This window comes from Chelonoidis abingdonii, chromosome 1, assembly GCF_003597395.2.
Source record: "Chelonoidis abingdonii isolate Lonesome George chromosome 1, CheloAbing_2.0, whole genome shotgun sequence".
NCBI classification, from domain to species: Eukaryota; Metazoa; Chordata; order Testudines; family Testudinidae; genus Chelonoidis; species Chelonoidis abingdonii.
The window spans coordinates 203,394,576-203,411,431 of NC_133769.1; the positions used below are offsets into that span (position 1 = coordinate 203,394,576).

At 40.9% G+C, this 16,856-nt stretch overlaps 1 protein-coding gene across 5 annotated transcripts in view; it reads right to left on the reverse strand.

Annotated features, from left to right (window-relative positions):
• Positions 1-16,856, reverse strand: part of RUNX1 (RUNX family transcription factor 1) — a 203,260-nt gene that overhangs the window by 30,062 nt on the left and 156,342 nt on the right. For 3 of the 5 annotated variants that reach the window (XM_032778410.2, XM_032778416.2, XM_032778436.2), the window contains one exon: positions 7,388-7,579. The exons of the other annotated variants lie outside the window; for them this stretch is intronic. In XM_032778410.2, coding sequence (XP_032634301.1) covers positions 7,388-7,579 — 192 coding nt within the window. The remainder of the gene's footprint in view (positions 1-7,387; positions 7,580-16,856) is intronic. 5 annotated transcript variants of the gene reach the window in all.

Consider the following 16,856-nt stretch of genomic DNA (forward strand, 5'->3'; position numbering starts at 1 on the left):
TGCAGACCTGGAAACAAAATCCAGGTTTCTGCCTTTAACCCAAGACTATCATTCCTCCAGTCAGATTTGCTCTTTCTGCTAGGACCTTCCTGTGAACACAGGGAATGGAACAGATAAGAGAGAGCTTGGGTAGCAGAAGACCTTGCTAGGGGACTGAGAAGCCATTATTGCCTCGCCTATAATACCTTTGTATCTTTGGAATTTCAGAGCCATTGGAATATGAAGACAAATATCCTTTAAACCTACAAGCATCAGGAAATTGCCTGGCTTACCCCACACTATGATGGGCCTACCTCTCTCCATCAGAGTCTGCAGTTGATTAAATAGCTGAATCACTTCAAGTCCAGCACAGAACTTTTTTGGAATTGAAAATAAGGGGATAGAATATATTCCTGAGAAAGGCTTCTGCCATGGGGCTGGATGTACTCTCTGGACCCCTGCCAGTTGATGAAGAGCTTGTTTCATTGCTCTGCTCTTCCCCAGGTGAGAGAAGATGGAGGAGAGATAAGTCTATGCTGTAGAGCAGCGGTTCCCAAACCTTGGGACGTGTACCCCAAAAGTATGCAAGCCATCTCTGGCAGGTATGCAGGAGAAATTGTGTAAAAGTAGATTTTTATTGCACTTTCATAATAGGCTACTCACACGAAGCTTTAAAACTCTCTGGGAATTTGTTATATAAAATACGGTAGTTAATGTTCTTCAGGATGTATCAATGAGAACACAGACACGCCGAGACCCTGAGGTGCAGACCCCTCACCTCCAATCACTGTACAGAGTGGGTTCAGTTGCCCAGCAACTGTCCAGTCTAACTGAGCTCAGAACTTACTCAGGGTTCTGTTTTTTTTCAGTTGTATATGTCGTACTGTAACTATATCTGTATGTAACGGTGAAATATGGACAGGCGGTGAAAGACAGGTAGTGTTAAGAAGAACACACAAAGTATCAGTGATGAGAAGGATAGGGGTACATGAACAGCTGGTACATCTGTAAGGGGGTACACGGGCAGCGGGTAGACCTGAAGGGGGGTATGCAATAAGAAAAGTTTGGGAACGTCTGGTTACAGGGAAAGAGTGGAGCTGCATGAAGCACACTGAAATGATGATAGGCAGAACACATTGGACATCTGTGAGGAAAACGCACTAGTTTGAAATGAAGTTTTCCCTTTAACAGGCAAAGTGAGAGAGTTACACTTCTGGCATCAAAAACTCTTAGCTGGCTTTGGTTTATTCCAGCAGCTCTGGTGTTAGATAGCTGATTGAACCTGTATCTGAAATAAGATTTATTCAACGAGCTCCAGAATATTTGGCAATCTAAGTGGAAATAAGAAATGTCTGGGGAGTTCACAGAGATTTTATCTCATCCTGGAGATTTACAAAGCATAGTCCAGGGAATTCCCAAGCAGTTTAATGCCCATAAATAGGACTCCAATTTGTCATTGTTTTGACTGAATGAAAACATAGGGTGAGATTATTGGTCGGTAGCAGCAAAGCAGTGACCCGTCTGACAGAGCGAGACTTTTTAGGCCTTGTCTACACTACACAGTTTTGTAGTGGAGCTGTACACATTGAAATGCTCCTCTTGACGATGTAACTCCCCTACTACGCTGACATAATAAGCCCCAGGCCTCTCATCAATGTGGTTTTATGTCGGTAGAGTTGAGGCGATGCAGTGTCTAATCACACAAACCCAAACACCCTTGCCCCGCCTCCTGCCCCACCCCTTCCCCTTTCTCTGAGAGGGAGTTTGGATTCAGGAGAGGGATCAGGGCTGGGGCAGAAGTATAGGAGGAGGTGAGGGGTGTGGGGCTTTGGCTGGGAGGCGCTTACCTCAGGCAGCTCCTGATTGGTGGCGCAGCAGGGCTAAGGCAGGCTCCCTGCATGCCCTGCTCCTGTGCTGCTCCCAGAAGAGGCCAAGATGTCCCTCTACCAGAACGCTAATATAGCTACAGTGGTAGTATGCTTATCATGTCTTACAAGAGCTATTTTGTGACACAATAAATACATTTGATATTGAGGATTTGGTTCTTTTGTAGAACACCACTGTTCATTTTTTAAAAGACAAACTGCTGAGATGATTTATATCAATTTAACTGATCAGCACTTAAATGTGAGTCAAAGAAACACATTGTACTCTTGGAAAAAACAGATTTCTCTGTCTGACATTCACTAACACATTTAAAAGATAAGTGAAGAGATCATTCCTCTTAGGCCTGAAGAAATCTCTTTGCCCTATTCATGAAAATCTATAGAGTTGGATTTTGGCTGCCAGGCATACACAGGTATGTGCGCACACTACACACACAATCATGAGTCCATAAGGAAGACAGGGTGCATGGGACAAAAGTTTTCCAAACCTCTCTTGAATTGTCTCCAAAGCTGTGGAGAGGATGCTCTGCAAACCATCTGCAACAGGAATGATGGGAGAACGTTCTGGGGTTAGGAGTGAGGCAAAGGTCCATACCTTGGTTTTCAAATATCCTTTGACCCAGTGGCAATGGCAACTATATTTTCCTTCCACCAAAGCAGATTTGTCATGCTCCTAACAGGAATAATCTGTATCAAATGTATTTGAATATTGCTGCTTAGAATACTGTACAGGTGTAGGTATGGAGAGACATTGGTGTAGGAATGCAGGCAAATGTGTACACTTGTTCTTCCAGCCATTGCCTAAGGAAATCTGAATTTGATCCACACCCCTCATTATCCATTTCTTTTTTTAGATTATATAATTATCACAATCACAGATGCAAAGAAACCAGCATAAATGTACAATCAAAAATTGTTTGAAAATATAGTGCAGACATGTAATCGGTAATGTTAAGGTATGAGATCTCATGTTTAACCTTTTTTATATAGCTTTAGTGGTAGAAGTACAAAGTATGCAATTACATGACCTATGGGGTATAAATAATCATAATAAACTACTCAGATTAATACAAAAAAACATGATATTCCATTAATAAGCTATATACTCATTGTAAGCATCCACAATTAAAGGAAAATATATTAATCGAAAAAGAGGGAGCTGCAGAGTCACCCAGAGAGAACATATTTAGAAAAATAAAAGTATTTTTATATATTACACAGTGAAAAAACAATTCACTGTCCTGGTTTTGAGTGTCTGCCTGTCTGTCTGCAGTAAGATATCAGTCAATTCAAACTCTCTAAAGTGCCTTAAAAATTACATTTTACACTTAAGCCAAAGACATTCTCAGCAGCAAATGTCACTGACTGCCGGGCCATTCTGAAACCCTACCCTATGAACACTTCTAACACTGTTAACCTATTAGAGAAACAAGGTGGGATCAACACGGCTACAACAACACTGCAAACTACTAGCCTATGACCTATCAAGCTGATTTAAAAGTGGGGGGAAAAGTTTGGGACAGCATACAGTTGTAATAGGAGCAAAGCCATTTAAATTCCTTGTGCTTACACATAGCTCTTGATTCCACTACAGTGTTTCTTTAGTACATGGGAACCCTGATAAACAGGGCTATTTTCAGTGGAACAAGATTATGATAGTATGGACCTTGAAATGTCTCTTAAACAAAGCATACTGGGAGAAGACAAAAGGCTGGGTGGTAACAAGAAAATCTCAGTTTTAATGTTCCTTACTCATCCAAAGAGTAGATCTTTACATTAATAAAATAAGCACATAAATAAATAAAAGTCTTTGTTTTGTTTATAAACTGCAGCATTGGTTAAAAGTCTGTCAACATTTTTATTACGAATTCTTCTTTCCAGGGTCTTTAAACTTGGCCATAAAAATGTAGTCCCAGATGAAACTTAACATATTAGGTTACAATTTTTTTAAAAAAGCTCTGATTTTTTAAGGCTCTCAAGGTGTAAAAAGAACCAGAAGTGTGTTGTTGAAGATGATTATTTGCTTTTTCTAGACAGGAAAAATAGCTCTCTCTTATTTATTTTTCAAATTTATGGGTGATTAATAAATTGTGAGTTGGAAACACTGTTTTGGCTAATTTAAATTAACCAAAACTATGAAGTTCTTTCATTGGAAATATATGTAAATATATTTTACCCCTTAAAATGGCTTATGGTAGTTACTGTGCATTGGCTCAACTCTAATGGCCTCACAGGAGAAGATTCTTGGGTCAATGATCTACAAATTTAAAAATATTTATGTTGGCCCTGACAAGACAAATTGTAATGGAACCATATAATCCATATTTTTCAAACTTTCTAATTATGTATCCACCTACTCCAGTCAACATTATGAATCACAAGCTTACTAGTTATATATTTACTCACTAGTCCAGAATGACACCACAGGAAACTCAATCACAAAAGTATATTCTTAAATCATAGTAAAAGGCCATACCTAACCTTTCAAAAGCAACAATCTGGGCCCAGCTCACCCTGCTCTGCCTGTTTTTAGTTTCTTTTGTTTTCTCTGCACAAAAAGAGGGTGAGTTAAGGCTGAATAGTTATCTGGATTTTCAGCCTTAACTGAATTTCCTTGTTTTTGGGATGTTCGGTCAGGTCATTAACATTATAGGCTTAGTACTAGCACAAAGTAATCTTTCAACTTGAAACATGTGTGATGTGGTAACCGCTCTTCTCCCCCCACCAGCTTTTGTCGGTGAACTGGTATGGTTAGATCTTTCAAATGAACAGGTGTACTTTCTCCCTTCTTGTGATATGAAAGAAACATAAAACTTGATTATAGCAATTTATGATCTCCTAACTTGCATGGACTTGTATCCATGACACAAGCAGCTTTACGTTCAAATTCAAGACCTGGTAAAATAGGAAGTTAAAATTAACCTCAACCCCTTTATAGATGAAAATCTCAACAAATAAACAGTGGTTTAGTGGCATGGCAACCTGCCCCTTTAAATCTATAAACTAGCCCAAGATGTCTATTTTGAGTTAGTTGTTTTTTAAAAAAAGTCAGATTCTGATGAACAGAGGAGTAGCCTGTGATTCATACTGGGGTGAGTTAAAGCAAAGTTTAACAGTACCAATTAAAAGCCTGCACTATACCTTTCTCTTGTCTATAAAAAGCCTAATGCTCTCTTCATTCAATAGGTGGTTACATAAAGTATGTGAAGCTGCAAATATTTACACATCAGAAGAGTAATAATACGGAAGATGTCAGAGGTATTTCATTTCTGTTGGGCTATATTTTGCAATTTAATGATGTTATTTACAAAAAAAACACACCCTCAAAACCCTGGCTCCTTAAATGTAACATCGGAGCTCAGTCTGGAAATCAGACATTCTTCCGATTTTGAGAAATATATCAAAGCTCTGCTTCTCATTGACTTGAAAGCCTCTTTACACTGCTGGAATAGCTTGGCCTCAAAATGGGTGTAAACAAAAAGGAGTCTTTGCATAAATAGCCCTAAATTTTGACCGAAAGAGGCTTTAGCTTTAGCCTTATTTTACTGTTAGTGGCTACAAGTCTCACCAAGCTGTTCAAATTGTGGACAGGCTAATGTGCAATTTTCATGGCGGGGTTAAAAAACAACTAAACTGGTGATTTAGCATGAGAATATCAATGAGGAAACATTAGAAGTTCAATTGCGCTCATTTTCTGACCTATTCCTATAAATTCACAGGCTAAATGTATCAAAATTGTATTTTAAGAAGCAAAGCAATATACTAAATACATTTCCGGAAGTAGCAGCTGAATCCCTAGAGGAGTGTGAAAGAGTTATATTGCTCTGAAGTTGCACTGCTGAAGAGTTTTAAAACAGAACAAGAAAAGAGGGATACTTGACGTTAAACCTGATACTCTGCTACGCATATAGTGTTCCAAAGTAGTTGAAGAATGCAAGTCTGCTACTAATACCTCCACCCATGTAGCCATAATAATACATTCATTTTCTTTTATAGGCATATATCTGAAGGCAGAAGAAATCAAACTTACTTTGTTCTCCAAATCAGACTCTAAGCAAGGGTGACTGCCTAAAGCCGTTAGAGAAGTAAGACCAGATCCTCTGCTGGTGTAAATTGGAGCAGCTCCAGGAAGGACCTGTGTGGTCCATGAACTTTTCTGCATACTATTTTTTGCAATGCAATTCATGATAGCATATTGACTTAATTCAACAACTCACTTACTTCTCAATAGTGGCCAGACCCAGACCCCGTACGCACTGAAGTCAATGGGAGGTTTGCAAGTGACTTCAATGGGCCCACGATCAGGCCCGAGAAGATAAGGATACATAACGAACACTTTAGTTATGGAAGTAATACACTTTTCTACAAGCAGTGCAAAGAGTGCTGCACACTAACCCTGATTTTTAAAAATAGAACACTAAAGAAAAACTATTGATTTAAAACCACTATAACTAGTTCTACAGAGAACACCAAGGGAGAAGCTTGATCAAATCTATTTCATTCTGACTGGAAGGACAAAGTTCAATTCCATCAAGCAACGGCATTTGCTAAGATAAATACGGTCATTTACCTTAATTTTAGATGTGTTTAATTTTGCATCTGCATTTTTGACAATTTTGTAAAATGTACAGTAGTTATCAGGATAGTTATCCGATTCAATGCCCACTGAATTTCACCTGATTTAATGGATGCAAAGTAAGAAGTTTTAATTCAAATAAAAGCTATAGAATATCCTTTTATCACACGTTTGCTCTTTCTAGCAGTGCAAGTACTTAGTTCTAGATTGGTCTTCTCTGCTAAACAATGGGCTCAGAGAGCTTTTGCGTGTGAATGGTTTCTTAGGAAAACCACTGCAAGCTGTTGACAATGTCTCCTTCACACATGCATATAATTAACTGACTAAATATTCATCAGGGAATACAGCTACATATACAAAAAGATCCAAGAACATAGTTTTTTTTTTCCTAAGAAGGCTTGAAGAATTACAGTACCAAGACATCTGAGGATAACAGAATGAACTCTACTGTCCAGGTGAAAGTTGCTACAGTAGATGCATGTTCAAAAGGTGCTAGACTTTAAAAAAAAATATTGTCACTTGTTAGAAAAAAGCCCACAGCTTTGTAAGGTAAGCGAAGAAAATCTGTTCTATGTGCCTTTCTCACCCCTATCTTCCTCCCACTGTGTTTAATCAAAACTTCACAAGTGACCTTTGGAAATGGCATTGCCATTAGTGAGGTAAGATGGAGCAGGTAATATCTTTCATGGATCAACTTCTGTTGGTAAGAGGAACAAGCTTTTGAGCTACATAGAGCTCTTCCTCCGGTCCTGAAGAACTGCTTTTCATGTAGGCCTCCCTACCATCGTAGTTACTGTGCTGTCTTCCATGCATCTCCTGGTTACCAAAACAACATTGTGTCAGGGGGAAAAGCATCCTGAAGGGCCCTCTAGTACTGCAAAATGTGTTAAGACTCTGATGACCAACAGTGGTTCCTTCACTGTAGGGGAGGGTTTCAGGTACTTACCCTGAATCTGACTCTGAGGCTGAGGGTTAAAAGCAGTGGTGTGGCTCAAGGAAGCTCGTGGGTTAGGTGTGGGGGCTGGGTGATGTGGGCTGACCCTCATGGCTGTGCGACGCAACTGCTCCAGTTCACTCAGACGCTCTGAAAAGGACAAGCTCCCGGGCTTTGTCTGCTCATCTAGTTTCTGACGATGTCCTAGTGTGGGAGGGGGGGAAAAAGATCAGAAAATCTCACTGACATATGCCTTTTTTTTCCCGTGATCCATTGGCAATGTACCTAACGGGCTAGTGGCCATCTGAAATTCAGCAAAAACTATTTGCTCTGTATTAACAGGAGACACAATCAAGTCATGCACAATAATTGTATCACAAAGTGGTGTAACTCCTATGAAGTATGGACTACTCACAAAAAAAATCTGCTACAAGTCACAGTGCCCTATTATTGTATATAAAAAAGGAGCATTTGGTGTGGCGAGGGCCTTTAAAATACATATTTTCAGCTTTTCTGACCTAAACCTGTACCATAGTAGTTCCTCAAGCATTCAAACCTAGATTGTCATAATTCACTGCAATTAGACAAATATATGATACTACAGAAATAAAACTCCAACCCCAAACAAATAATGGTCTAGGATGCCTTAGGAACTGCTCTTTACAAATAAACAGGAAAGGAATACAAGAAACAGTGTTTAACAAATGGAAATTATGGGGAAACAAAGTGTCTTTTACTAATATCGGGAGTTTCCAAAACATTAAGGGTTGGACTGTCCCCTCCCCTGCTGTGCCCTGAAGAATATCTTCTTGCTAGGTAATTCTGATGTATTCATTGCTATCTTAAGTGGTGTAAGCCAGTGCACAGTATGCTCAGCCACCATCCCATGGAAGTTTCAGGGCCAGTGGCTATGGGGGAAGCCCTGGTGAGCCCTGCTCCAGCCTCCTCGTAAAACTTTGTGGGACTGCTGGTGGTGGGAGAATGAGGTTTGGAGAATGTGTGCTTGGGAGACAGCCTTTGGAGAAAGCAGAAAGCAGGGGAATGGCATAGATCCAGCACAGAACTTCCAAGATCTATTGGTTCAGGGTATGAAAGCCCTGTTCAGAGGCACAAGAGCACCATGAAAGGACAACATTGCTTCATCTCTTTCCCGCTTCCTGGGGTGAAGAGGAGTTCACTAGTTGCCTAAAAGTTTACACACTGTCACCACTTTCCATCCCATTTCTGTCCCTTTGCTTCCAGTTCTATATGATTAAGCTCACTGTCTACGTATCTCGTCATGAGAGCCCGACATCATGTTGTTGAATGGAAATGAAAGATTCCAGGTCACTTGTTTCAATGTGGCCCAGTTTGAGAGTGACCAACCCTGTTTGCCAGACAGCGTTTAAAATATAAACATATAGCTACCAATGTTGCACCTGAGACATATCACCAAATGAACAGAAAGTGATCTCTGAAAAGTTTTGTCTGTCCCCTACTGTATACACTCTTTCCCACAGCTCTAACACTTTAATCAAGACATAGGCATTTTTTTCATTCTAGAGGGGAAATGTACATTTAAAAGCAGTTCCCAGTAGCTGCAATTCTAAAATTAAATTCTATAACTCGCATTATGGTTCCAAATCTCACTGGCTCAGTTTTCTTCCTCCTACCAGATCCTTTGGCACAGCTTGCACTTTCTCAGATTCCACACTGCACTATAAATTATCCCAGGGAAAAAAAAATTAAAAAGACACAGTACAGAGTCGTGATTTTATCATTAAGAAGGCTTCAAGGGGAAAAAAAGAAAGAAAGACTTTCATCCAACACTTTAGTAGTTCAAACACAACTTTCTTTCATTTGCCAGCAATGCAAATCTGGATTCTGATTCAAGTCCTTAGCTTATGGCACTTGACTTGAATGCAAACACACTGAGTCACGCAAGCTGTGTACATATGTAAAAATGTCTCGTACATTCTGATTATATTAAACATGAGCCTGCTGGATTGAAGGTCCTGGGCCAGGATTCAGAGTCTATTGCCGTAATATACATTATTCTCAATCTGAAGTTCAAATCAATCAGTTTATGCTTTTAATTTAGTGCTCTGTGTAATGTTTTACCCCTTTAGCCTCTCTCCTTCTCTGTCAGGTGCTGCTCTCATGGCATCACATATTTCTCCTGTGGCATGGAAACTAAGGGCTTGTCTGTACAACCCCTAAGTACCTGGTGATCACTTGAGTAACCCCACTGAAGTTAGTGGGATGAGGGCTGGATAAAAGCTGGTGAGATGAGAGCTCCCCTTCCTGTTTCAATTTAATTTAAGCACTGTGAGAGTGCCCCTGCTCCAGTACCTAGGGTTCTTTAAACCCATTCACAAAATCCTCTCTCTAAGGCCAGGTCTACACTTAAAAATTAGATTGACCTAGCTACATCACTCCAGGCTGTGAAAAAATTGTGTGCCCTGGGGAGGGATAGCTCAGTGGTTTGAGCATTGGCCTGCTGCACTCAGGGTTGTGAATTCAATCCTTGAGGGGGCCATTTAGGGATTTGGGGTAAAAATCTGTCTGGGGATTGGTCCTGCTTTGAGCAGGGGTTTGGACTAGATGACCTCCTGAGGTCCCTTCCAACCCTAATATTCTATGATCAACCTAACCACCTGTGTAGACGTGGCTAGGTTGACAGAAGAATTCTTCCATTGGCCTGGAACCTCTCTGAGAGGTGGATTAACAACATTGACAGGACAAACCCTTTCCATCAATGTGTGATAATGGGAAACCTGTGGCCTAAGTTAGCAGTGCAGTTCAGTGTGAAAGCCTGGCAGCAGGAATCTCTGTGGCAAGAGCAACGGATTAGAAGGGGAGGATTCAAACTGGGACTTTTAAAATTCCATTGATGTAAATGTTATTTAGAAGAATTACGGGATCCCACTGGCTCCATCTTGAGGAAACTGTCATTTGTTTTGTGTGGCAGGTTTGTGACGCGAGCTACTGAGGTATCACTGGAAACGTCATTTCAGGTAAGTGCCACTTACTGCAAAAGTGGGTTGTTGTTGTTTTTTAATCAGCTGAGCTACTCAGCCTTTTTCTACTAGATGACCCTGGCAGGCAGCAGTATAAGAACTTTAACTTCACAAAAGCCTACAGTATCAGCATGCAGTATCAGAAAAATATAACTAATATAAATGGTTTCCCCAAGCTAGAAAAATGCATGGACTGAGCATTGCTAGAATGACGTGTCTATTTATTAGCTTTACTCTGAGCAGTTTCCACACATTGGTAATTGTATCCTCATATCATCTCTGTGAGGGAGGGATTTATTATTATCTCCATTTTATAGATGGGGGAATTGAGTCACAGAAAGAAGAATTGACTTGCCCACGGTCACAGAGTGAGTGGCAGACTCCTGACTCCTAATTTAGTGCTTAATCACAAAACCATCCTTCCTCTCCATGCGAGGGTGGAGAATGATGGAACAGGAATTCATTCACAAAACAGTCCCCTCACACTTTATAGCCCATGAAAATAGTGGCAGTATTGAGGTTAAAGGGAACAAAGGGAACCAGTCACAGCAGAGAGGCGGGGAGAAAATAACAGAGAGGTAATAATATTAAGGGTGAACATCAAAATGTTTAGGTGTTCTGCAGTTATAAAAGAATCATTTTGTGGCAGGTCACTTGCCAGACAGTGATTTGTTTTCCCCTAACATGGGTTAGTCAATTTAATAGTCTTCTTCTTGTTATCTTGTGGGCCAGATCCTCAGCTGCTATCAATTGGTGCAGTTCCATTGATTTTAATGGAGCTGAAGCTTTATAGCAGTTTAGGATTTGGCCCTGAGAATCTGATTCTCGTCTCACTCCAGCTTGTGTAAATCAGAAGTAACTCCACTGAAATCAGTGAGGTGGAAAACTGATGTAAGAAAGAGGAGAATTGGGCTCAGCGCTTGTAGTGCCAAATGATAGATTACACTTGACATTGGGGCCCAATCCTCCATTCTTTGCCTTCTCAAAACTCCCTCTGCTCTGTTGTGTCAAGTGTCCTTTGAACACAGAGAGGGAAGAAAGGGGTGGCAGGTTTTTTCCTGAACTGCAAGGTCATGCTATTAATGCAATATTTAGGACTCTATTTAGAATAAACAGGGCATCCAATCTGGTTGAAACACATTTTTTATATCCCTTTTAAATGTCATCTTCTTTGCACAGAATCTGAAATAAGGTGCATAGTGAAAACACTAACTTTCCTGATATTTTTATTGAAATACAACATGAAAGTCATTTTCTTCTTAATGGGGGAAAATGCACTTTTATAGGCTTTAAGAGACTGTAGAGCATTCAGCTTGGACTGAGTCCATCTGGCTGAAACACTGGATTTTGAAAATATCTTGGCAGCCCCCATTTTTCTGCACACTGAATGTTAATTGTAAATGTTTACTCATTTAGTGTTTAATATTGTGGCTGGCCATAGGGATACAATGTCAGCATTTCTAGCTGTCTCTTGAGGTGTGCAAAAAGAAATAAACTCCAGAATTATCTTCCTTTAAACTTATTTTATTATTTATTTCTTTAAACTTGTTCTATATTTATACTTACAGAATCAGGTGAAAAAAGAAGAGAAGATAACAAGATATAAAATATAAATATGTTTAGTCTTCCAGTCCAAAACCTCAAGCTACATTAACTCCTCTTTGAAATTGCATATTACTTTAAGAGTAGCCTTGGCAGAATTCAATTTTTATTTTTTAAATAATTCCGATGGACAATATCTATGTTTATTTTTAAGCACATTTTTCAATTTTTATCAATTAAAATTTTCACTATTGTGGTACATTGGAAGGGGGAAGGTCAGACAAGAATTATTTTATGACAGTAGACATTGAAATTCAAAAAGTTAAAGCTTCATAACCATTACAACACAAATTGTTAACACCACATGTCAAAATATGCAAAGTAAATATCCTTAAATCAAACTTTATAAGTTCTCAAGCAGCATTTTTCTTTCTTTGCCTACCTATACATTTCAGTGATCCTCAGTGGAATTGTTTCTCCATCAGTTTGTGTGCATACGGTGAAATCGACATTTACTGACATTGACCATTAAAAGGCTAATCCTTCCAAGCCAATTTATGAGTAAACAATATGACAATGATTTACAGAAGATAGATAGGAATATCCTTCAGTTTCATATCTCAGTTCCAATTATTGTTACAGTGACAAAAAAGTGGGTGGAGGAGGGAATCATGCATTCAATTTAGCACATGGCAGCAATAATGGTTGTGGTTTTTTTTTTAAGTACTATACATCCCTAATGTCCACCTTCCAGATGGTAGTAATATCAAGGTAGATACAGTTTTTTCCCAAACAGCTTTGCATTGTGTCTATAATTCTGACTAGATTCAGTTATGTCAGTTATCCATTATATCCAAACTGACCACAGTCCTGTGGGTGCTGGGAAGTGCATGAATAGGCTGGATATTACGTACGTGTGACATTCCCCTGAGCACTCACTGGCACCCAGATGGTCACCTAAAGTGGAATGTCTAGTGATGTCACCACAGAGTAAAGCCAAATACAAACTAACTGATACTGTGACATCATTCCTAGATGCATCTTTTTTGGCCATTCACATAGCCAACCTCATCCATCTGGGGTCCTTTTGGGAGGACAGCTTATTTTTGTGGGTATCTGCAAGCATTTATAGATATTAGACATTCCCACTATGATCCCTCTCTACTATGGGACTCAGACTTCACAACCTTAGCCGCCTTTTGGCAGCTCCTGAACTTGTCTGGGCATTTCTATTTCTCCACCCTGATAATCCAACTTGTACATGTGTTAAATTAGTTTTCCATGTTTTTTTTCCCCCATCCTCCTGTTTAAACCTATTCTGTTAAAAAAAAGTACATGTTGGGTGGACAAGTACTGTACAGCTGTGGTTCTCAACCAGGGGTCCGCGGCCCGGTGGGGGTCCATGAACCCTTTCAGGGGGGGCCGCGAAGCCTTGCGGCTGAAACCCAGTGCCCTGAGCCCCAGTGCTGAAGCTGGGAGTGGCACAGGGTTGAAGGCGGAATTCCTCCCCCCAGTGCTGGAAACAGCTCAAGGATGAAGCTGGCGGCCCCACTCAAACCAGGAGTGGCACAGGGCTAAGGCCAGCACCCCCGCCCTCAAGCCCCTGAAGCTGGGAGCAGGGCAGGGCTGAAGCTGGCAAACTCCCTCCTCCCCCCCCCCAACAAGCCAAGAGAAGCAGGGGGCTGAAGCCAGAAGCCCCAGCACCTACCTCCAAAGCTGGAAGCCCACACTTGGAGTCCCCCCCCCACAGCCCCTAGTTACCCCCTCCCTGCACCCCGAGCTACCCCGTTGCATGCACACAGGCCCTAGTTACCCCTCTCCCTGCACTCTGAGCGGTTTTGAAACTTTTTGAACTGAGTCCCCACTTGGAGTTACATTTTTTGGTTACGTCTCCACAGCCCAGACAGGCTGGGTGGCCTCCTGAGTGGAGGTGGTGCTCCCTCCCTAGATCCCGCCTTGCAGAGCTGGCTTGAGCCCTTGCCCCCCAAATAGAAGTAAAGATAGGTCTATGCCCAAGGGTCCCCCATCCCTCTCGACCAGCCCACAGCCCCTGCTGGGCCCTGGTGTTTTTATAGCATGTTGAGAGTGGCCTCAGCAAGAAAATGGTTGAGAGCCCTTGCTGTACAGCACTAACTGGTAGCTAGAATATATCCTACCTAAACCTTAACAAAAAGTGAATTTGTTTTGCTTCCCATTCCTCCACCAATGGTTCTACTGAATGGTGACATATATAGATATGGCTGCTGGCAGGCCAGGTGCCAGTTCATGCTAAGGTCCTCACGTCTCAACAGGACAATGACAGATACAGAGCTGGAATCTGACTGGCTCACTTGTGAGTTAATACTGATAAAATAGGTATCGGAATTATAAGAAAGTGTTTAGTATTAGACTTTACTGAATGCTTGTGAGTTGCTGCGTGCATTAATCTCACTTGTAATATCTGTGCTCCATTTGGTAATGTAATATTTGAGCAGTTGTATGGTGAGCCTCTGTGACTGTGTGAATTGCCGTCCAGGAGAGGGACACTAACTGGTTTGAAGAGCTGCTTTTCTACAGAAATTGTTACGCCATTCCCGAAAAAGAAGGCCCATCAATACCAGACAGGCTATAGCTGCATCTTACCCTCCCTACATGTTGATTGAGACACCAGCAACAAAAAGACTAAAGACTATTCTGCTCTTCTCCCCATGAGTCATGTAAGTGGACTTCTCCCATCAACTGAGTTTGCATATAACAGGAGGGGCATAAAACCCCCAAATCAAAGGTAGTTGGAGGGAGAGGCAAGGTATTTCTGGGGATAAGCAAGAGATCTCCAGCTGCTTAGCCTGGGTTAGCCCTAAAGGACAAATGGAGCTTGCTGGTTATAGAAACCTATATTACCTTTCGAAACCTAAGACAGTAACTCATTTGTGTGACTGTGTGTGCTTGCTTTAACCTTGTAAAAACCTCTCTAAATTTCCTTTTGCTATTTAATAAGTTTTCATATAGTTTACTGGAGGACTGGCTACAAGCATTGTCTCTGGTGTGAGACCTAAAGCGCGATTGACCTGGGGGTAAGGGACTGGTCCTTTGGGATTAGGAGTACCCTGAATATTGCTGTGATTCATGTTACACGGGGCCATCTATCACAGAGATACGCTCTCCTGGGTGGCAAGACAGACCAGAGTACCAAAGAGGACTGTCTGGGACTCCATGTTAAGGCTGTTAAAGTGCTTGAAGTTCTGCACTTGATGTAGTTGATTGGTGAAATCTAAGTTCAGAACTCACCAAAAAGTTGGAGTTTGTGCCCTGGTTTTTAACCATCTGCCCTGAGGCTGGTACTCATGCTTGTGCATCACTGTTGGGAGCAACACAAGGTTCATATGTGGAAATAGGCCAGCTCACTGAAGTAACAATAATGCAACAGAGCATAAGGAATGTTTTAAAGAAGAATCAGTTCATGGAAGTTACATTAGTTTGCAAAATTATACCCTCATCTTAATTTTTTTTACCACAACATATGTACTTTTAAAACAGCTAATCCCTGCCAAGGTTAGAACACGAGCAACACACTGCCAAAAGCCTCCTTTATTTCTTTATTGTTTGCATTTTTCCTCACAAAAACTGCCTTAAAAATATACTCCAGACATGGGGCTAAGGCCTGGTTCACACTTAAAAGTTAGGTCAACATGGCTACTGCACTCAGTGGTGTGAAAAATCCACACTCCTGAGCACAATAGCTATGCCAGTGTACCCCTAGTGGTGACATAGTGAGGTTGATGGAAGAATGCTACCATCACTCAGGGCGGCAGCATTCCTACACTGACAGAAAAACCACTTCCATTGCTGTAGGCTGCATCTACACTATAGGGTTATGCCAGCAGAGCTACAGAACTTTAGCTATGTAATGATAGTCCCTGGAGTGTAGATGTAGCCTAAGACATAATTGCCGGCAACATGAATAAATGAACAGGTGTGGAAACAAAACAAAAGTATAAAATGATAGCTCTGTCCAAAGTAAAAATCTGAAGAGACATTAGTTTCTAAGACCTGGCCTAAAATTAAAGTTAGTTAAGGAAAAATTCCCATTCCCACCTAACCCCAAATGTAGGCGCAGCTTTGTCGATGGAAGAGTCCCTCCATCAACCTAGCTACTGTTGTTTGGGGGAGGGATAGCTCAGTGGTTTGAGCATTAGCCTGCTAAACTTAGGGTTGTGAGTTCAGTCCTTGAGGGGGCCACTTAGGGAATCTTGGGCAAAAACTGCTCCTGTTAGTAAAGGCAGGGGGCTGGACTCAACGACCTTCCAGTTCTAGGAGATTGATATATCTCCAATTTTTTTGGGGGGGGGGAATGTGGCATTCCTCCCCCTACAGAAAAAGCCTTCCGTCAGCGTTGACTGCATCCACATTACGGGATTATGCCTGCATTGCTGTAATAACCATTGCTCATGCTCCGAGTCTAAGCCATGTTATGGAGAATTACAACAGGAAAAGTAAATTTCCTCACCTTAGATGTTTACCGTTCAAACTTGGACAACACATGAAAACATAATTCCCTGAAAAAATTAGCTACACTATTTGTTTGCCTTGAACAAAATATATATATATCTTTGCATTCATTGAGTACATGGAAAATAATTTAACTCACGATTGTTTTGCTGTGCAATAGTTCCGAATACCTGACTTTTCAGTGAAATGGTTTGAACATTTTCTTCTTTGACTTAACAGTCCCTCCACTGTAGTAATACTATGTAGTGCCCAAGCAAGATTCCAGCTCATTGAGAGCTCATAAATTTCTTGTGCTTCTGCCTAGTCTTTATTTTATATTTTTGCACCACTTTTATTTCCTTCATTTTCTTTGCAGCTGCACAGAGATATAGTAAGCTACTGTAAAGTATTTTGAAAGCAGGGCCTCTGAGTAGTTTCCAAACTGCACACAAGCAAGTTATTCTTTAAGCTTG